A 22,609-nucleotide genomic window follows, 5' to 3' on the forward strand; every position below is an offset into this window, starting at 1 on the left:
TGTGTGGTGTAAAGTGTATTGACTGGCTGCATTACAGTCTGATTTGGAAACTCCAATGCCTTTGAGCGGAAAATCCTACAGTGGATTTGGCCCAGTACATCACGGGTAAAGCCTTCCCAATCATTGAACACATCTACATGATTTGTTGCAGGACAGCAGCATCCATCATCAGAGATCCCCACCACCCAAGACATGCTCTCTTCTCACTGCTGCCATCAGGTAGAAGGTACAAGAGCCTCAGGACTCTCACCACCAGGTTCAACAAGTTACTACCCCTCAACCATTAGGCTCTTGAACAAAAGGACACTCATTCTATTTCTGATGTTCCCACAAACAATGATCTCACTTCAAGGACTCTGTATCTTGTTATCTCATGTTCTCATTATTTATTGCTATTTATTTACATTTGTAAAATTTGTTGTTCATTGATCCTGTTTACGGTTACTCTTCTATAGTTTTGCTGAGTATGCCCACAGAAAAAAGAATCTCAGGGATGTATATGGTGACATGTACAAGGTGTGATTGATAAGTTCGTGACCTAAGGTAGAAGGAGTCAATTTTAGAAAACCTAGCACATTTATTTTTCAACATAGTCCCCTCCTACATTTACACACTTAGTCCAGTGGTCGTGGAGCATACGGATCTTGGACCTCCAGAAAGTGTCCACAGCAGGGGTGATTGATAAGTTTGTGGCCTAAGGTACAAGGAGATGAGTTGTACAGCTCTCATCACAGGCACATGCAGTTCAACTTTTTGAGTGAAAATGCAGAAAGTTTGAAGTTAAGAACTCATCTCCTTCTACCTTAGGCCACGAACTTATCAACCACTCCTGCTGTGGACCACTTCTGGAGGTCCAAGACACCGACTTCTACAAAGAAGGGATCCATATGCTCCATGACCGCTGGACTAAGTGTGTAAATGTAGGAAAAATAAATGTGCTAGGTTTTTTAAAATTGACTCCTTCTACCTTAGGCCACAAAATTATCAACCTCCCCTCGTATGTACTCTGATAATAAATTTTACCTTGAACTTTTGAATTTGAAAATAAACCGAGACCCCGAGGGGTGACCTTGTAACTCTGTATGAAATAGAGGTTTACAGAGATAGTAGTGTGGTGATACGATCACTGGAGTTGGATATGATGTTCTGCTAAGGGCTTGTCTATTGATGGATCCCCTTAATGGAGAATGCTTGGGAATGACTTTGTTTGATGTGGGGAGCCACCACACAGTCCTTGACATTACAAAAACTACCCACATGACAAATCTCCTTTTCAAAAAGCTATATGGGGCGATTAAGACTATAACTTCACACCATCTTAAGTTTCTTCCCCCAAGAAGTTTATCTGATCAAGCATTCCAGTTAGACCTCTGCCCTCCTCTCTAATTATTACCTTAGTCACTACACTGTATACACTTTAAACCACTTTTTAATAAGGCAGTTTACATGATAAATACATGCTGGTATTTATAATTTATGCTCAATTTGTTCCATAACTTTGGTCTTAAGATTATTCTTCATAATTTTTGAATGGTGTTTTAGTTTCATGTTGTGCTAACGTATCACAGCAAATTCTTAATACACACAGCTGTACAGTACCGTGCAAAATTCTTAGGTGTATGTATAGCCTAAGGCTTTTACACTGTACTGTATTTGTCAACGTGGAGCAGAGACTGGGTTTGGCAAGAGGAAAAGATGTTGGGAATGACGAGGGTGAAGCACCGAGGGAGGGGTGTGGGCCAGGTGGCAGAGAAGGGGTGCCAGGCAAGGTCATTTGACTCCAAACAATTGATTTACAGTATTGATCATGACAGAACATCTCTACCTTCCCTTTTTCCCAAGCATGATTCCCCTCTCATTGCCCTCTCCCCACTCTCAGTCTGCAAAAGAGACCCACATCAGAATCAGGCTTATCATCATTCAAAAATGTCATGAAATTTGTTTTTTTTTTGCTGCAGCAGTAACAGTGCAATATATAAAATTACTACAGTATTATGCAAAAGTCCTAGGCACCCTATATAAAATTGTTAAATAAGGTAAGTAGTGCCAGATAGTAATTTAAAAAGTAGTGATGTAGTGTTCATAAAGTTGACCCCTGATCCTTGAAAGTCACAAGAGGTACGCACAGACTTTGGGAATCGAGAGCTAGAGTGAAAAGGTTTAAGGTGAAAGCGGAGAGTTTTAATAGGAATCCAAGGGGCAACTTCTCACCCAGAGGGTGGTTCATATATGGAATGAGCTGCCAGACGATAAGACTGAGGTGGGTACGTTATCAACACTTGAAATACATTTAGACAGGTACATGGAATGAGAATCAAGTTTATTATCTCTGCCACATGTTGTGAAATTTATTGTTTAGTGGCAACATTACTATGCAAGACAAAAATCTTATTTATAATAAACAAAAATCAATAGAACAAAAGAGGAACAGTGAGGTAGAGTTCATACATTTATGGACCATTAAGAAATCTTTTGGGAGAGGGGAAGATGCTGTTCATAAATGTGTGGGTCTTCAAGGCCCCTGTACCTCCTCCCTTCCGTTAGAGGGCACATACTGAATGATGAGAGTCCTTAATGAGAGGAAGGGGATGTGGGTCAAATGTGGGAAAATAGGGCTAACAGATGGGCATCCTGGTTGGCATGAACGTGCTGGGCTGAAGGAACTGTTTTCCTGCTGTATGACTGTAACCCTATGTGTAGTGTCTCCTCTGAATCTCACCAGCATCACCTCACCATCTCACCACCATACCCTCACCATCTCCTTTTCTTTTCAGCACAATCTTCTCATCATCTCACCACCATCTGCTCTCCATCCCACTATCATAACCTCTCCATCTCACCACCATCTTCCTTCCATCTCACCACCATGTCCTCATCTCACCATCTTCTCCTCACGATGTCCTTTCCATCTCACCATCTCTTCTCCACCTAACCACCATCTCACAACCATATCCTCATCATCTGTCTACCACAACCTCTCCACCTCATCACCATTTCCTGTCCATCTCACCACGATCTCTCCATCTTATCGCCATCTCCTCACCATCTGACCACCATCTCCCCTCCATCTCACTATCATCTTATCACCATCTCACCACCTCCTCTGAATCTCATCACCATCTTTTCTCCATCTCACCACTATCTCACCTCCATCTTCTCTCCATCATCTCCTCTCCATCATCTCCTCTCCATCTCACCACCATCTCATCTGTCTACCATAACCTCGCCACCTCACCACCATAACCTCACCACCTCACCAACATCTCCTCACCATCTCACCACCATCTCCTCCATCTAACCACAATCTCCTCACCATCTCCTCTCCATATCACCACTATCTCTTCACCATCTCACTCTTGGGACGCAAGCCATTGACCATCCAGTTCATGATTGACCTTAGGCCGCGGTCCCATTTTCCTGCACAATGGCCATGTGCCCAAACTGGGTGGCACTGTGGAGCAGCAGGTAACACAATACTACAGTCGTGTAGTGATTAACACAACGCTATTACAGCTTGGGGCATTGGAGTTTGAACTTCAACTCTGGCATCCTCTGTTAAAAAAAAAAAAAAAAGGTTTGTACATTCTTCCGGTAACTGTGGGTTCTTCCTGGTGCTCCAATTTCCTCGCACAGTCCAAAGACATCTCGGTTTGTAGGAAGATTGGTTATTGTAAACTGTGCCGTGAATAAATGAGGCTTAAAACAGTGGGTTGGGCTGCGTGGGTCGATGGGCTAGAACGGCCTATTCTGCACTCTGTCTCTAAATAAAATAACAGCCTCACATCTCTAGTTACCCAGGTTTGATCCCAACTTAGGAGAAAGGGGCATGTGCAGGTGAGCAAATGTTACATAGTAATAAGTGGGGAGAATGGGAGTGATGGCATGGACTTGACAGGCCGAATGGCCTCATTCCACAAAACCTAATATATGATATTCCAGAATATTGGAACAAATAGGCCAGTTGGCCCTTCAGCTTGCTTTACCAATGGAGAGGGTCCTTATGAGGAAGGGGATACGGGTCAAATGTAGGCAAATGTGGCTGATTAGATGGGCATCCTGGTCAGCGTGAACAAGATGTGCTGATGGCACTGATTTTGTGCTGGATGACTCTATGACTCCATTGGTGGTATCTTCTCTCCATCTCACCAGCATCTCCTTATCATCTCACCACAATCTCCTCTCCTTCTCAACATCTTCTTATAATCTCACCACCATCCCTTCTCCATGTTACCACCACTATAACTTCATCATCTCACCATCTCCTCTGCATCTCACCAATTCCTCTCCTTCTCATCACCATCTCCTCTCCACCTCACCACTATAACCTCCCCATCTCACTACCATCACTTCTCCATTGCACCATCCTCCCCTCTGAACCTCACCATCTGTTCAACATCTCACCACCATAGCCTCTCCATCTCACTATCGCACCACCTCTCCATCTCACCATCATCTCCACACCATCTCCTCTCCATCTCACCACCAACTTATCATCTCAACACCATCACCTTTACAGCTCACCACCATAACCTCACCATATCACCATCTCCTCTGTTTCTCACCAACTCCTCTCCCTCTCATCGCCATCTCCTCCCCATCTCACTATCTCTCCACTATAACATCTCCACTCACCACCTTCTATCTATCTCCTCACCATCTCAACCATCTCCTCGCCATCTCACTGCCATCTCCTCTCAATTTCATTACCTTCTTATCATCATAACATCTCCATCTCATCACTATCTCCACATCACTCCCCACCACATTCTCATCATCTCCCCACCATCTCCTCTCCATCTCACCAGCATCACCTCTTCATCTTACCATCACCTCCTATCCATCTCACCACCATCTCCTCTCCATATCACCATCTCCTCTCCATGGCACCATCATCTCATCAACATCTCACCACCTTCTCCTCTCCCTCAGCACCCTCACCACCATCTCCCACCCATCTCACAACCATCACCTACCTCAGCACTATCTCCTCTCCAGCTCACCAACATCTCCACACTATCTCAAACATTTCCTCCCTTTCTCAAAGATATCTTCTTATCATCTCACCATCTCCTCTCAATCTCCCCACCAACCCCTCACCATCTTGATACCATCTCCTCTCCATCTCCCCACCAGGCTTTCACCATCTCAACACCATCTGCTCTCCATGTCATCACCACATCATCACCATCTCACACCATCTCTTCTCCATCTCAGCTCCATCTCTCCTCCATCTCACTACCACCTCCTCACAAATTGACCATCTCCGTTTCAACTCCCCACCAGGCTCACACCATCTGCTCCCCATCTCAAGACCATCTCATCACCATCTCACACCCTCCTCTGCATCTCACCACTACATCCTCTCCAATTCACCACCAACTCCTTTCCATCTCACCACCATAATCTCTCCACCTCACCACCATCTCCTCACAACCTCACCACCATCTCACCATGTCCTCTCAACATCTTCTCATTACCTCACCATGAACTCCTCTCCATCTCACACCATAAACTCTCCATCTATCTCCTCACAATCTCACCACCATAACCTCTCCATCTCACCACCATCTCCTCATCTCACCATGATCTCATCATCTCACCACCTCCTCTCCATCTCAGCATCTTCTCTCCATCTCATCACCATAACCTCTCCAATGCACCTCCATTACATCTCAATCTCACCACTTTGTCCTCTCCATCATCTCCATACCATCTCACCACCATCACATTTCCATCTTGCCATCTCCTCTCCATCACACCGTCTGCTCTCATCTTATCGCCCTCTCTATCTCACCATCATAACCTGACCATCTCACCTCAATCTCCCCATCTTCTCATCTCACGACCATTTCCTCTCCATTCACCATCATCTCACCACCATCTGCTCACCGTCTCACCACCATTCACTCATCATCTCACCATCATTTTCTCTGTATCTCCTCTCCATCCCACCGCCATCCCTTCTCCATCTCACCAGAACCTCCTCACCATCTCACCATTGGAATAAATTCCACCAACCATCCAGATCATAAGTGAGCCTGGCAGTGCCATTTTCCTGCAGAATGCCCACCTGCCCAAACAGGGCTGAACAGCGGAGCGGCAGGTAGTGCAGTGCCACTGTACTGCAGTGTTTAGCATGACACTCTAAGAGTTTTGGGCACTGGAGTTTGGACTTCAGTTCTGGTGTCCTCTGTAAGAAAGTTTGAACATTCTTTCTGCATGGGTTTCTCCTCGTGTTCTGTTTCCTCGCACAGTCCAAAGGTGTATCTGTCAGTAGGTTAACTGGTCATTGTAAACTGTGCTGTAATTAGACAAGGGTTAAAATGATGGGTTGTGGGCAGTGCGGCTTGATAGGCCAAAAGGACCTATTCTGTACTCTATCTCTAAATAAAATAGCTGCCTCACAGCACTAGTTGCTCAGGTTCAATCCCAACTTCAGGAGAAAGGGTCATGTGTGGGTGAGCATAAGTTACAGGGTACTAACTGGGGGAATGGAAATGATGGTATGGACTTGACAGGCCAAATGGCCTCATTCCATAAAACAAAATATGAGATTCTTTTAATATCCAGAAAATTGGAACAAATATGCTATTTGGCCCTTCATACTTGTTCTATCGATGGATACACAAAGAGCAACCATATTTCAATAGGAGTTCGAGATTTAGTATGTCACCAAAGACACTTCCAAATTTCTACAGATGTACCAGGGAGAGCATCCAAACTGGCTGAATCACCGTCTGGTATGGGGATGGGGGTGGGGGGCTACAGAATCAGATTGTAGTGAGCTGCAGAGAGTCGTAAACTCAGTCAGCTCCATCATGACCACTGGCCTCCGTAGTATCCAGGACATCTTCAAGGAGCGATGCCTCAAAAAGGCAGTGTCCATCATTTATGACTCCCACCACCCGGATTATGCCTTGTTCTCATTGCCACCATCAGGGAGGAGGTACAGGAGTCTGAAAACACAAGCTCAGCATTTCAAGAACAGTTCTTCCCCTCTGCCATCCGATTTCTGAATGAACATTGAACCCATGAACACTACCTCACTACTTTTTTATTTCTATTTTTACACTACTTATTTAATTTAACTATTTAGATATAAATAATATATGAATATATTAAATAATAATTATATACTGTATTTCATGGCTTTTTTCTCTATTGTTATGTATATCATTGTACCACTGCCACAATGAATTTCATGACATGTATCATGACTGCCTCTGCACTATTCCATCACACACTCCCAGGGTCAGAAACAAAGTGAAGCTCCTTCTACTCTGCCCTCAGAAAAACACAGACAATTGGAAACAGTCCTTAATCTGCCATCTATAATTCACAGCTACTGATTAACCCACCGATGCTGAACGTTGTTCGGATGTAGGCAAATACTGGGGCCCAGGGAAACCCACATGATCACAGAGAGACAATAAACTCCCCCGTTCCCCCACACACACACTCACACAGCTCCCGAGGTCTCTGAATTGGGGGGCAGAAACCCTTATACAATCTTTATAATTTCCTTTTACCATTTGCTTGCTTCTAAATCTCACTTTCTGGGATTTCATATCACCAAAGGCCTCATCCGATCTCTCAATATCACCTCCTTGAACAAGAAAATACAGCAGTGTCTCCACTTCTTGAGGAGATTAAGGAAATTGATCACTCGAATGCATTTTACAGAGGCACCATTGAGAGTGTCCTGACAAACTACATCTCCATCTGGTTTGGGAAAAACCAAACATCGTCCCTACAAAGTACTGTGAGAACAGCTGAGAGGATCATAGGGGTCTCCCTACCATCCATCGGGGACATTTACCAGGAGCGCTGGGTACGCAGGACCCTTTGTGTTATCAAGGATCCCACCCATCCATCCAGTCTTTGACTTTCTACCATTAGGGAGGAGACTCCGATGCAGAAAGACAGCAGCAGTCAGGATGGGAAACAGTTTCTTCCCTCTGGCCATTAGGCTTCTGAACATCCTGCCACATCACATTTGAAGTGTCACCAAAGAATCTGTTCTATACCTGACAATATTTAATTTATGCACATTACTTTTTTATCTATGTGTAATGTATTTGTTGATTCAATTCTCACTATCCTAAGTTATTGTGTGTCACATGTGTATTATGTGCACTACTGTGCTTTAGACTCTGGACTGGAGAAACGTTGTCTTGTTTGACGGTATACATGTATATAGTTAAATGACAATAAACTTGACTTGCAATGTGGAGATCCATTACTGGATAACTGGTGCACAAATGGACGTCTTGCTGTACCTGAAAGGAGTTTTAACTTCGTCGATGGTCATGTGCCCATAATCCTTTTCCAAAGGCTTGTAGGTAGCAATTATGTTCATCTCATCCCATTTCTGTGATTTCTTTTGACTGCAAGAGAGAAGGTAGCAGAGCAAGGTTCAGGACAGCCCACTGTGGCAAGTGTTATGGACATTACTATACAGGTAGATCTGCTACAATGTGCGTCTCCACAAAGCAATTCGGATATAACACGATTGATGAATTAGGGACCACCATTTGTACTGAGGGCCCTCCGTTGGTCGGGCTCAACCATGGATGTTGCATTGGGCTGTCTATGCAAGCCAGGGCAGTATGATATAGAGGGCAAGCTATTGTCAAGCAGCAGGCTCCTTCTCTCCATGCAGAGACAGCTACAGTTTGGTACCAGCAGTGTTGCAGGAATTGCTGCCATTCAGCGTTGAACTCAATGTAGGACTGCCTTTTCCCTGGGGGTTTACTCCTGACGCCTTCCCCATGAGTGGGTACAGCCACAAGGCAGCGGAGGTTTGAGATCAGAGTTTTCCTTCTCCTAGATGAGCTTCCAACCATAGCTGATGAGCCCCATCTGCCTGAACGACTGGTTTTAAGGTGACTGTAACTGGTCTTTGTCCCTTCTCCTCTCAGTAGAAACGGTTGCATGGGGCTTAGTAGCTAAGCCACACGTGAAGGCCAGGAGATGGACTTGGTTGTCCAAGGCTGTTTGAGGTGCACGCTATTGGGAGCGTTGAATAGGTAGCAGGAGCTTATCCCTATTACCACACCCGGCTATAAAAATGTTATGGAATCACCACTTGTTCTACCTGGGTCAATTTGGTTCTAATGCAACTTAGATCGGGAAGTAGAGAGCAACTTCAGAGTTACTTTGGAAATAGACAAGCAGATTTAAAAAGCTGTCTGTCTTGGAAACAAAGAACTGTGTACATGCAAAGTCCCAGCAGTAATTAGACCTCACTGTGTACTGAGAACACAGGCTGTCTGTTTCACCACTTGAGGGAGTTTCTTTAGAAACTGACAAGCAATCGCTTCTATTCAGACTTGTCAATGATACTCTATTAAAAAATGACTTTAGTAGTTTTACCTTTGAAAAACTGCATAAACTTATACCTGTTAAAAACACCTTTAATTTTGAAAATTCTTAGAAAAAATAACTTTGTTACTCGAGTCTGAAATCCTCTCATCCCTAATCTCCTTTTTCGCCATTTGCACAATTGTTCTTATGACACCACTATCTGAGGTTTCTCTGGGACACAACTTTCACATGATAATAGAACTGCCCACACTGCGAATTTCCTTATGGAATTTCACAGTGAACAGCAAGGACCTCAGGGCTGTTAGAGAACGAGGGGCCTTGGTGTACAAGTACATGGTTCGCTGAAAGTGGTGTCACAGGCAGGACATGGTGGTGAGGAAGGCATTTGGTATGATGGCCTTCATCGGTCAGGGCACTGGAATGTAGAAGCTGGGAGATCATGTTGAGGTTGTCCAAGACACTGGTGAGACGGTGCCTGGAGTATTGTGTTCAGTCTTGGTTGCACTACGATAGGAAAAAATGTCATTAAGCTGGAAAGAGAGCAGAAAAGGACTTGACAAACTGAGTTATGGAGAGAGGGTGGATAGACTAGGCTGTTATTCCTTAGAATGCAGGAAATATACATATGATATTATGGAGGTATATAAAATCATGAGGGACAGAGAGTGTAAATGCACAGTCTCTTTCCCACTGTTGGGGAATCAAGAACTAGAGGTTTAAGGTGAGAGGGCCTATCTACGCGGGTGGGCAGACTCTGTTGGGCGTTGCTTAGGGAATGGGTGGGCAGGACGGGGAGGCACTGTTTGAAATTGGTGAACCAGGACTGAGCCCAGTGGAGGGGGCGGGGGGGAGACGCTAGTGGTCTGTGCGACCTTCACCCACCTGTCCTCTGCGAGTCTGCGGCTCCTCTTCAGTATGCCCTTGATGGGTTTGTCCATTGCCTGAGACGAACTGGGCTGGGATTGCATTGGGAGGGAAGGAGGGAGAGGAGAGGGGCTCTCCTTTCCTTTGAAGGACTTCAGGATCGGTTGGTGGAGAATCAGGTCTTCCCCCCAGTGCTGAGAGAGTCCATGGCAAATCCCACGGCTCCCAGGACAGGCTGAGAGTGAGGCCCCGCCTCCAGCCGCCGGCTGCCCCCCCCCCGGTGGGCGGAGTCGAGCAGCGCCGCGTCCCCCTGGTTTCCCTCGCGTCATACAATGGGGCGGGTCTGCGTCATGACGTGACGTCACCGGCCGCGCGCGTCGGGGGAAACAAACACCCGGAAGAGGGGTTGCTGGGGGCAGAGGGGCTCGGGGAGCATCCGCGCCACCAACGCCGTTTCCCGCACGGGAAGCAGAGCGAATTTGCTCCAAGTCAAAAGGCGTTGTTGAGGGCATAAACCAGCGAGAGAATGTTAACGTTATTGTTTGGTAACTGGGAGTTAAACTATAGGACACAGGAGGGGCTGCAGATGCTGGGAATCTGGAGCAACAACACGCAAAATGCTGGAGGAACGCAGCGGGTCAGGCAGCCTCCGTGAAGGGAAATGGACCGAGACCCTTCAACTCTGCACTGATACGAATCCGTGCGGAACTGACGATCACGAGGGTAGAACAGTCAGTGGTAAAAATAAAGTCCAGTCGGGAATGTATTGAATAGTTGCAGGTAGGGAGCGCTGACGGCGGAACAACGGCCAAAAGGCCATCGGAAGCCACCGGCAAACAAGGGGTTAAAGTTCTGCCGGAGCCTGATGACACGAGTTTCAGCGGAGTGAGTGCTTGACACAGGATGCTGCAACCTGTTGCAAAAAAACCATGCTGCTCAGTGGAGTACAGGAGATTCAGAATCAGGTTTCCTATTGCCGGCATATGTCGTGAAATTTGTTGTACTGTATGATGTAATACATAATGTTAGCCAAAAAACTATATAGAATAGCTAAACTAAAATAAGTAATGCAAAATGGAAATAAGAAAGTAGTGAGGTGTTGTTCATGAGTTCAATATCCATTCAGAAATCGCATGGCAGAGGGGAAGAAGCTGTTTCTGAATCGTTGAGTGTGTGTCTTCAGGCTTCTGTACCTCCTTCCTGATGGTAGCCTTGAGAACAAGTCATGTCCTGGGTGATGGGAGTCCTTAATGATGGATGGCGTCGTTTTGAGGCATCGCTTCTTGAAGATGTCCTGGATTCTGCAGAGGCTAGTGCCCACGATGGAGTTAACTAAGTTCACAACTCTCTGCAGCTTCCTTCGATCCTGTGCAGTAGTCTCCCCCATCACCACCACCAGATGGTGATGCAGCCAGTTAGAATACTCTCCATGCTACATCTGTAGCAATTTGCAAGTGGCTTTGGTGACATGCCAAGTGTCCTCAAACACCTAATGACATATAACTGCTGTTTCTCTTTGTAGCTGCATCGATATGTTGGGTCCAGGTTAGATCCTCAGAGATCTGGACACCCAGGAACTTGAAATCGCTCACTCTTTCCACTTCTGATCCCTCTGTGAGGACTCTGTGATCCCTTGACTTGCCCTTTCTGAAGTCCACCATCAGTTCTTTTGTTTTACTGATGCTGAGTGCAAGGTTGTCACTGCGACACCACTCGACTGGCTGATATATCTCGTTCCTGTATGTCCTCTCATCACCATCTGAGATTCTACCAACAGTACTTGTGTCATTGGCAAACTTATCAATAACATTTGAGAGGTGTGAGGTCCATGCCGTCTAGATCTTGGTTCCCCAACCCTGAGAAAAAGACTGAGTGTATTCACCCGACCACTGGTAGTGGTGGTAATTGTCCATCGTGTCCGGTGATGCTGGGAGACCTGTGCGGGAGAGTTTTTAAAGTGGAAATGCATTTGCACTGGGGCAGCTCCACTCTCTCCATCTCAGAAGTCTGGGTCCAGTGGTACGAACAAGCGTCACAAACTGGGGTCTACGTTGGTTGCAGTGGATGACCGTGACGTCTCTGTGCCTTGTCATGTCCTTTGCTCTCCATAGAACATTGTAGAACCACCTTCCTGGCCAATGGATCTCACTGTAGATCCCATCTGCCCGGTCCACCGGAGTTGACGTCGCCTGCTAGGACGGGCATGTCCCTAAATCACCAGGGTATGCTACCCTCACCTGGTTTAACCTGCCTGTCGAAGTGGTGTACCGGGATGTGGCCACTGTCACATGCAAACAGCTGCTTGGAACCACAGGTGACAGCTGAGTGTCTGGTGAAGCCCAAAGGTGAGCAAGCTGCCCTGGAATGGACGTGACAAACCCCTTCACCAGAGGCGCTACCCCTCCCTGGATACTCCATACATCCCACTTGTAATGGTTTTATACACCTCTGGAGCAAAGTTCAAAATATAAATTTGCTTTGAACATTTTTTCCTCCAAGAGGACCACAACCTTGTCGTAGGGTTTGGAGGCTCACGTGCCTCAATGATCCAGAGAGCGACATTGGCTGCAGTCAGGGCTTTATGCTTTGACTCTTGGTAGGGTCACCCATGCCAAACAGGTCAAAGGGTAGAGGCCAGACTAAGAGTGGTCCACCAGTCCTCCAGGTTCAGGGGTTCAGCTCAGGGCTAACAACTGGTCAAACAGAACTGTTACAGAAACAGCAATGAAAACTCCTTCTACACCTGAGTGTGACGGTATTCCTGAGTCACCACCCAGGACTTGCACGACTGACAGTAGTGAAAACAAGAGAAAAGTACTGACATGACATAGGAAGCCCTGAACAGCACCAGAGATGGATCTTCATTGCTGCCCCAAGCACCAGCGGCGTAATGGGTAGTAAAAGTAAGTGAACTTTCTTCAAATCAAATCAAATTGAAGTTTAATTAACATTTAATCATATGTAGGTACAGCCGAACGAAAGAGTATTCCTCTGGACCCAAGGTGAAAAACATACACGCCACATTCAAAATAGTGAGCAAAGAAAACATAGTTACACACATCAGAGTTGCTGGTGAACGCAGCAGGCCAGGCAGCATCTGTAGGAAGAGGTGCAGTCGACGTTTCAGGCCGAGACTCTTCATCAGGACTAACCGAAGGAAGAGTGAGTAAGGGATTTGAAAGTTGGAGGGGGAGGGGGAGATCCAAAATGATAGGAGAAGACAGGAGGGGGAGGGATAGAGCCAAGAGCTGGACAGGTGATTGGCAAAAGGGATACGAGAGGATCATGGGACAGGAGGTCCGGGAAGAAAGACAAGGGGGTGGGGACCCAGAGGATGGGCAAGGGGTATAGTCAGAGGGACAGAGGGAGAAAAAGGAGAGTGAGAGAAAGAATGTGTGCATAAAAATAAGTAACAGATGGGGTACGAGGGGGAGGTGGGGCCTAGCGGAAGTTAGAGAAGTCGATGTTCATGCCATCAGGTTGGAGGCTACCCAGATGGAATATAAGGTGTTGTTCCTCCAACCTGAGTGTGGCTTCATCTTTACAGTAGAGAAGGCCGTGGATAGATATGTCAGAATGGGAATGGGATGTGGAATTAAAATGTGTGGCGACTGGGAGATCCTGCTTTCTCTGGCGGACAGAGCATAGGTGTTCAGCAAAACGGTCTCCCAGTCTGCGTCGGGTCTCGCCAATATATAGAAGGCCACATCGGGAGCACCGGACGCAGTATATCACCCCAGCCATCTCACAGGTGAAGTGTTGCCTCACCTGGAAGGACTGTCTGGGGCCCTGAATGGTGGTAAGGGAGGAAGTGTAAGGGCATGTGTAGCACTTGTTCCACTTACAAGGATAAGTGCCAGGAGGGAGATCAGTGGGGAGGGATGGGGGGGACGAATGGACAAGGGAGTCGCGATGGGAGCGATCCCTGCGGAAAGCGGGGGGGTGGAGGGAAAGATGTTCTTAGTGGTGGGATCCTGTTGGAGGTGGCGGAAGTTACGGAGAATAATATGTTGGACCCGGAGGCTGGTGGGGTGGTAGGTGAGGAATTTATATACACACATTCTAAAAATGCCATCCCCTTCTCACAAATTCCTCCATCTCCGCCACATCTGCTGTCAGGATGAGGCTTTTCATTCCAGGACGAGGGAGATGTCCTCCTTTTTTAAAGAAAGGGGCTCCCCTTCCTCCACCATTAATTCTGCTATCAAACGCATCTCCTCCATTTCACGTACATCTGCTCTCACTCCATCCTCCCATCACACCACTAGGAATAGGGTTCCCCTGGTCCTCATCTACCACCCCACCAGCCTCCGGGTCCAACATATTATTCTCCGTAACTTCCGCCACCTCCAACGGGATCCGACCACTAAGCACATCTTTCCCTCCCCCCCTCTCTCTGCATTCCACAGGGATCGCTCCCTACGCAACTCCCTTGTCCATTCGTCCCCCCCATCCCTCCCCACTGATCTCCCTCCTGGCACTTATCCGTGTAAGCGGAACAAGTGCTACACATGCCCTTACACTTCCTCCCTTACCACCATTCAGGGCCCCAAACAGTCCTTCCAGGTGAGGTGACACTTCACCTGTGAGCCGGCTGGGATGATATACTGCGTCCGGTGCTCCCGATGTGGCCTTCTATATATTGGCGAGACCCGACGCAGACTGGGAGACCGCTTTGCTGAACACCTACGCTCTGTCTGCCAGAGAAAGCAGGATCTCCCAGTGGCCACACATTTTAATTCCACATCCCATTCCCATTCTGACATGTCTATCCACGGCCTCCTCTACTGTAAAGATGAAGCCACACTCAGGTTGGAGGAACAACACCTTACATTCCGTCTGGGTAGCCTCCAACCCGATGGCATGAACATCGACTTCTCTAACTTCCGCTAATGCCCCACCTCCCCCTCGTACCCCATCTGTTATTTATATAGACACATTCTTTCTCTCACTCATCTTTTTCTCCCTCTGTCCCTCTCACTATACCCCTTGCCCATCCTCTGAGTTCCCCCCCCTTTCCTTCTCCCTGGGCCTCCTATCCCATGATCCTCTCATATCCCTTTTGCCAATCACCTGTCCAGCTCTTGGCTCCATCCCTCCCCCTCCTGTCTTCTCCTATCATTTTGGATCTCCCCCTCCCCCTCCCACTTTCAAATCTCTTACTCACTCTTCCTTCAGTTAGTCCTGACGAAGGGTCTCGGCCCGAAACGTCGACTGTACCTCTTCCGAGAGATGCTGCCTGACCTGCTGTGTTCACCAGCAACTTTGATGTGTGTTGCTTGAATTTCCAGCATCTGCAGAATTCCTCGTGTCACACATATATAGTCCGAGTCCGTGAGTGACATGTCCGGCTGATTGACGGTACAGTTCTCTGCAGTGCCACTGTAATCAGCCTGATGTTCCATCAATCGAACACTGGAGGGCAGCACCAATGGGATCTTGCCAAATATGGACACCAACTTTTAGAACTTTGTTGTAGAGTTGTATAAAGTCATCACAGGTAGTGGTAGGTGAATGCACACAGTCTTTTTTTTTCTCAGGGATAGAGAATCAAAAACTCGAGGGCATAAGTTTAAGGTGACACAGTGAGAGAATCCATCAGAATCAACAAACTCATTCGTAAGGCCAGTGATGTTGTGAGGATGGAACTGGACTCTCTGACGGTGGTGTCTGAAAAGAGGATGCTGTCTAAGTTGCATGCCATCTTGGACAATGTCTCCCATCCACTACATAATGTACTGGTTGGGCACAGGAGTACATTCAGCCAGAGACTCATTCCACTGAGATGCAGCACAGAGCGTCATAGGAAGTCATTCCTTCCTGTGGCCATCAAACTTTACAACTCCTCCCTTGGAGGGTCAGACATCCTGAGCCAATAGGCTGGTCCTGGACTTATTTCCTGGCATAATTTACATATTACTATTTAATTATGTATGGTTTTATTACTATTTAATTATTTATGGTGCAACTGTAATGAAAACCAATTTCCCTCCGGATCAATAAGGTATGACTATGACTAGGACCTGAGGGGCCATTCTTTCACCCATAAAGTATCCCTTATACAGAATGAGCTGCGAGAGGCAGTGAGTAGACACCGATATGTTAACATTTTAAATACAGGTGAATGGATAGGAATCGAGGCATTATCTTAAAGTCAGGTTATGTTGCAACTTTATAAAACTCTGGTTAGGCCATTCTGGAGTATTGCCTACAGTTCTGGTTGCTCCATGATAGGAGGGATGCTGAAGCTTTGGAGGGGGTGCAGAAGAGGTTTACCAGGATGCTGCCTGGTTTAGAGGGAATGTGCAATCGCAAGAGGCTGGACAAACTTGGGTTGTTTTCCCTGGAGTGTCAGAGGCTGAGTAGAGATCTGATAGAGGTTTATAAGATTATGAGAGGCGTAGAGTAGACAGAGAGTATCTGTTTCCCAGGGTTGAAATGTCTAATACCAGAGGGCACATTGAAGGTGAGAGGGGGTATGTTCAAAGGGGATGTGAGGGGTAAGTTTTTTTCACTCAGAGTGGTGGATGCCTGGTATGGTGGTAGAGGCAACTATATTGGAGGCTTTTAAGAGACATGGATGTCAGGAAGATGGATATTGTGTAAGTAGGAGAGATTAGTTTTTGGGAGCTTTTTGATTTACTTTTTAGTTGGTTCAGGACAACACTGTGAGCTGAAAGGCCTGTTTCTGTTCTGTTCTATGAAAGGGTTAGAGCAGGGGTTCCCAGCCTGGGGTTCACAGATCCCTCAGTTAATGATAGGGGTCCATGGTGTAAAGGATTTTGGGAATCCTTGGTTTACAGAGATACGAGCACAACTGGGACAAATGGGACTAAGCGGGAAACAGGCAACAGAAGTGATTCTGCAAATGCTGGGAATCCTCAGTAACACACACACACAACTAGTGGCACGGTAGCGTAGTGATTAGCACAATGCTTTGTAGTACCAGCAACCCGGATTCAATTCCCACCACTGCCTGTAAGGAATTTGTATGTTCGCCCTATGACCGTTTGGGTTTCCTCCCACAGTCCAAAGATGTACTGATTGGTCGGTTAATTGCTCATTGTAAATTGTCCCACGATTAGGCTGGGATTAAGTCAGGGGTCGCTGAGCAGGTCAGGTCGACATCTATGGAGAGGAATAAACGGTAAATGTTCTGAAACATCCACCATTTGTTCCTTTATAATAGGGGAATTGCTTAAAGGTATTGACCCATTAAGAACCCGGGCTGGACAAGGATGCTGCCTGAGCTGCTGAGATCCCCCAGCATTCTGCGCCTGTTGCTTGATCTTCAATGGGAGACTTGGTCAGCATCAACCAGTGGATCAGAAGGGCCCGTCTGCATGCTGTATGACTTGGTGACTCACTGAGCTCCTGCAGCAGTTTCTGTTTTTGCTTCAGGAGGGACGTTGCCTGGATGGGAGGACTTATACTTCACTGGAATGGGCTGGGCTTGTTTTGCGCAGAGTGAAGGAGGCTGACCGTTGATGTGAGCGAGTTAAGGTTAGGGGAAGCAGTGGCAAGGTTGGAGTCAGAACTTTTATTCCCGTGGCTTCCATCATTAGGGACCCCAATCATCCAGGACATGTTCTTTTCTCATTACAACCATTAGGAAGGAGAGACTTCCCTGTGTCGGTATTTCAGTGGAATAGAGGAAATTACAATGGCATGAGAGGGGAACTGGCCAAGGTTGACTGGAAAAAGACACTAGCAGGAAGGACAGCAGAGCAGCAATGGCTGGAGTTTCTGTGAAAAATGAGGGAAGTGCAAGACAGATATATTCCAAATAAGAAGAAACTTTCGAATGGAAGAAGGACATTACCGTAGCTGACAAGTGAAGTCAGAACCAAAGTAAAAGCAAAAGAGAGGATACACAAGGAAGCCAAAGCCAGTGGGAAGATAGAGGATTGGGAAGCTTATAAAAACTTGCAAAAGGAAACTAAGGAGGTCATTAGGAAGGAAAAGATGAATTATGAAAGGAAGCTGGTGACTAATATCAAAGAAGATAGTAAAAGCTTTTTTAAGTATATAAAGGATAAAAGAGAGTTGAGGGTAGATATAGGACCGATACAAGATGACACTGGAGATATTGTAATGAGAGAAGCAGAGATGGCAGAGGAACTGAATGCATATTTTGCATCAGTCTTCACAGTGGAAGACATCTGCAGTATACCGTTAATTCAAGAGTGTCAGGGAAGTGAAGTTTATGCAGTGAAAATTACAACTGAGAAGGTGCTCAGGAAGCTTAAGAGGGTGGATAAATCTCCTGGATCTGATGGAATACACCCTCAGGTTCTGAAGAAAGTAGCTGGAGAGATTGCAGAGACATTACCTGTGATCTTTCAAGAATCGATAGATTCTGGCATTGTACCAGATGAGTGGAAAATTGCCAATGTCACTCCGCTATTTAAGAAGGGTGGGAGGCAGCAGAAAGGAAACTATAGACCTGTTAGCCTGACATCAGTGTTGGGAAGTTGTTGGAATTGATTGTTAGGGATGAGATTATGAAGTACCTGGAGGCACATGACAAGATAGGCCAAAGCCAGCATGGTTTCCTGAAAGGAAAATCCTGCCTGATTAACCTACTGCAATTTTTTGAGGAAATTAAAGCAGGGTTGACAAAGGAGATCCAGTAGATGTAGTACAGAAGGCCTTTGACAAGGTGCCACACAAGTAAGAGACCATGGAATTACAGGGAAGTTACTAGCATGGGTGGAGCATTGGCTGATTGGCAGAAAACAGAGAGTGGGAATAAAGGGATCCTATTCTGGCTGGCTGCTGGTTACCAGTGGAGTTCCACAGGGGTCAGTGGGACCGCTGCTTTTTATGATGTATGTCAACGATTTGGACTAATGGATTAATGTATTTTTGGCTAAATTTGCCAATGATACAAAGGTAAGTGGAGGAGTGGGTAGTGTTGAGGAAACAGAGAGCCTGCAGAGAGACTTAGACGGTTTATGGGAATGAGCAAAGAAGTGGCAAATGAAATACAATGTTGGAAAGTATATGGTCATGCACTTTAGTGGAAGAAATAAACAGGCAGACTATTATTTAGATGGGGAGAGAATTCAAAATGCAGAGATGTAAAGAGACTTGGGAGTCCTTGTGCAGGATATCCTAAAGGTTAATCTCCAGGTTGAGTCGGTGGTGAAGAAGGTGAATGCAATGTTGGCATTCATTTCTAGAGATACAGAATATAAGAGCAGGGATGTGATGTTGAGGATCTATAAGGCACTCAGTTTTGGGCTCCTTATTTTAGAAAGGATATACTGACCTTGCAGAGGGTTCAGAGAAGATTCATGAGAATGATTCCAGGAATGAAAGGGTTACCATATGGGGAACATCTGGCAGCTCTTGGGCTGTATTCCCTGGAGATCAGGAGAATGAGGGGAATCTCATAGAAACATTCCGAATGTTAAAAGCCCTGAACAGATTAAGATATGGCAAAGTTATTTCCCGTGGTAGGGGAGCTTAGGACAAGACTTCAGGATTGAACAATGTCCATTTAGAACGGAGATGCAGAGCAATTACTTTAGTCAGAGGGTGGTAAATCTGTGGAATTTGTTGCCATGAGCAGCTGTGGAGGCCAAGTCATTGGGTGCATTTAAGGCAGAGATAGATAGCTTCTTGATTAGCCAGGGCATCAAAGAGTATGGGGAGAAGGCAGGGGAGTGGGGATGACTGGAAGAATTGAATCAGCCCATGACTGAATGGCCTACTCCTGCTCCTATATCTTACGGTCTTATGGTACAGGAGATTGAAGACACACTCAACGTTTCAGGAACAGCTTCTTCCCCTCCGCCATCAGATTAATGAATGGACATTGAACCGATGAAAACTACCTCAGTATTTTTCCACTCTTTTAGGACTACTTATTTAATTCTCTTTTTTATACATACTACTTATGGTAATTTATAGTTTTTATTATCATGTACTGCATTTTACTGCTGCCACAAGGCAAGTTTCGCAACAACACACACAGAATGCTGGAAGAACTCAGCAGGTGAGGCAGCATGTACTAAAGACCTGTGGTGTGTTCACTGAGATCTTTAACCTCCTACTTCAGCAGTGTGTGGTACCCACCTGCTGCAAGGAGGCTTCAGTCCTACATCAAGAAGAGCGTGGTGACCTGCCTCAATGACTATGACTCAGTGATGAAGTGTTTTGAGAGGGTGGTGATGAAACATACCAGCTCCTGCCTGAGAAGTCGTGGATCTGCTCCCATTTGCCTACAACAGGTCCACAGCAGATGCCATCTCATTGGCTCTTCACACAACCCTGGTACATCTGGACAGCAAAGATGCATTCAACAGGATGCTCTTTATTGCTTTCAGCTAGGCATTTAACACCATGGTCCCCTCAAAACTAATCAGTAAACTCCAAAATCTTGGCCTTAATACCTCCTTGTGCAATTGGATACTAGATTTCCTTACTTGTATAGTCCAGTCTGTATTGTATTGACAAGAACATCTCCTCCACAGTCTCCATCAGCACGGGTACACCACAGGCCACGGGGCTGTATGCTGAGCCGACTGCTCTACTCACTTTACACCTATGACTGTGTGGCTAAACACAGCTCCAACACCATATACAAGTTTGTTGATGGCACACTGTTGTGGGTCATATATCAAAGGTGGTGATGAACCAGCATACAGGAGGGAGATTGAAAATTTAGCAGAGTGGTGCCATAACAATAATCTCAAACTCAATGTCAGCAAGACCAAGGAACTGACTGTAGAATTCAGGAGGGAAATCAGAGGTCCATGAGCTAGTCCTCATCAGAGGATCAGAGGTGGAGAGGGTCAGCAACTTTTAATTCCTGCGTGTCACTATTTCGGAAGACCTATCCTGGACCCAGAACATGAATGCAAGTGCAAAGAAAGCACAGCACTGCCTCTACTTATTTAGGAGTCTGTGGAGATTCGACATGATATCTAAAACTATGACAAACTTCTACATGTGTTTGAGAGCATATTGACTGGCTGCATCACAGCCTGGTGTGGAAACACTAGTGCCTTTGAAGAGAAACACCTACAAAAAATTACTGGATTTGGCTCAGTACATCATGGATAAAGCCCTCCCAACCATTGAGCATGTCTATGTGAAATGCTGTCATAGGAAAGCAGCATCAATCATCAGAGATCATTCTTTTCTCTCTGCTGCCATCAGGTAGAAGGTACAGGAGCCTCAGGACTCACACCACTAGGTTCAGGAACAGTTACTACCCCTCAACCATCAGGCTCTTGAACAAAGAGGGATAACTACACTCACTTGCCCATCCATTCAGAAGTTCCCACAATTAATTCTTATTTTGAGGACTCGTTATTTATACTTGCATTTGCAATTTTTTCTTATGCACGCTACTCGATCTTTCATTGGTTCTCTTGTATTTACTATAGATTTGCTGAGTATACCCACTGGTAAATGAATCTTAGGGTTGTATATGATGATGTGTATATACTTTGGACAATAAATTTACTTTGAACTATGGAAATGAATAAACAGTTTAAGTTTTGGGGCGAGACCCTTCTTAAGCACTGATGACACGTGGCAGTGATATTAAGCTTGACTCTAATTGTCCGTTAGTCAGGGTCAACCATGAGTGTTGCATCCCAGTTGTCTACGTTGTCACTGTCAGTCGGTATGCAAGCCAGGGTGTTACGATATGGAGAGCAAGTTGTACCTATCACAACGCATCTGACGAACCCAAAGCAATGGCAGCAACCAATACTGTTCCCATGAAGAGTGAGGAAGGAATCCGGGGTGAGGTGGTTTATATCTGGAACACTGGCAGAAGTGGTGCAGTTACAATCTGTGTGTTTGAGGCAATTAAGGACTAGTTACAACTCACATTCTTAGCTCTATCTAGATGCAGTGTGGAATAGGCCCATAGAGCTGCACCCCCCAACAGTGAAGTCGCACGTCCTCAGATTTGTGACCCAGACACCTACATCACTATCCATTATCCCGTTACAATTACCTGTTGATCCACATGACGGCAAATCGTTTTTATTTGTTATAAGTTTTGCAAAACTGGACAGTTAAAATGAAAAGCGCCTATATTCTAGATGTATAGTCTTGTTATTTAATGCATTAAGTAAACATATTACTTTTTCATAAATCTGTTTTAATACTCCAATAATTCATTTTTTATAATCCTGTGTATCTTGTTATATATTTAAATACCATTATTCAGTGAAGGGATCCATAGCCATCACCAAACTGACAGTGGTCCAGTGCACTAACAAGGTTAACAACCCTTGCCTTAAACCAATGCCCTCTAATTCCAGAATCTGAATCATGTTTACTATGGGGCAGCACAGTACAGGCAACCCGGGATTGATTCCCGCCATTGTAATTTGTCCTGTGACAAGGCTAGAGGGTTATATCAGGGGATTGCTGTGTGGTATGACTTGCT

At 45.8% G+C, this 22,609-nt stretch overlaps 1 protein-coding gene across 2 annotated transcripts in view; it reads right to left on the reverse strand.

The window, feature by feature from the left end:
* LOC140197285 (protein phosphatase inhibitor 2-like) overlaps nt 1-10,475 on the reverse strand; it is a 47,837-nt gene extending 37,362 nt beyond the window's left edge. Inside the window, exons 1-2 of one of the 2 annotated variants that reach the window (XM_072257220.1) lie at nt 10,210-10,475; nt 8,280-8,387 (exon numbers count right to left, since the gene is read on the reverse strand). In XM_072257220.1, the coding sequence (XP_072113321.1) occupies nt 8,280-8,387; nt 10,210-10,295 (194 nt within the window). In that variant the 5' untranslated portion in view covers nt 10,296-10,475. The remainder of the gene's footprint in view (nt 1-8,279; nt 8,388-10,209) is intronic. The other variant, XM_072257219.1, reaches the window with a different exon arrangement.
* Between the last annotated feature and the right edge of the window lie 12,134 nt (nt 10,476-22,609).

This window comes from Mobula birostris, chromosome 5 (assembly GCF_030028105.1).
Source record: "Mobula birostris isolate sMobBir1 chromosome 5, sMobBir1.hap1, whole genome shotgun sequence".
Taxonomy (NCBI): Eukaryota; Metazoa; Chordata; class Chondrichthyes; order Myliobatiformes; family Myliobatidae; genus Mobula; species Mobula birostris.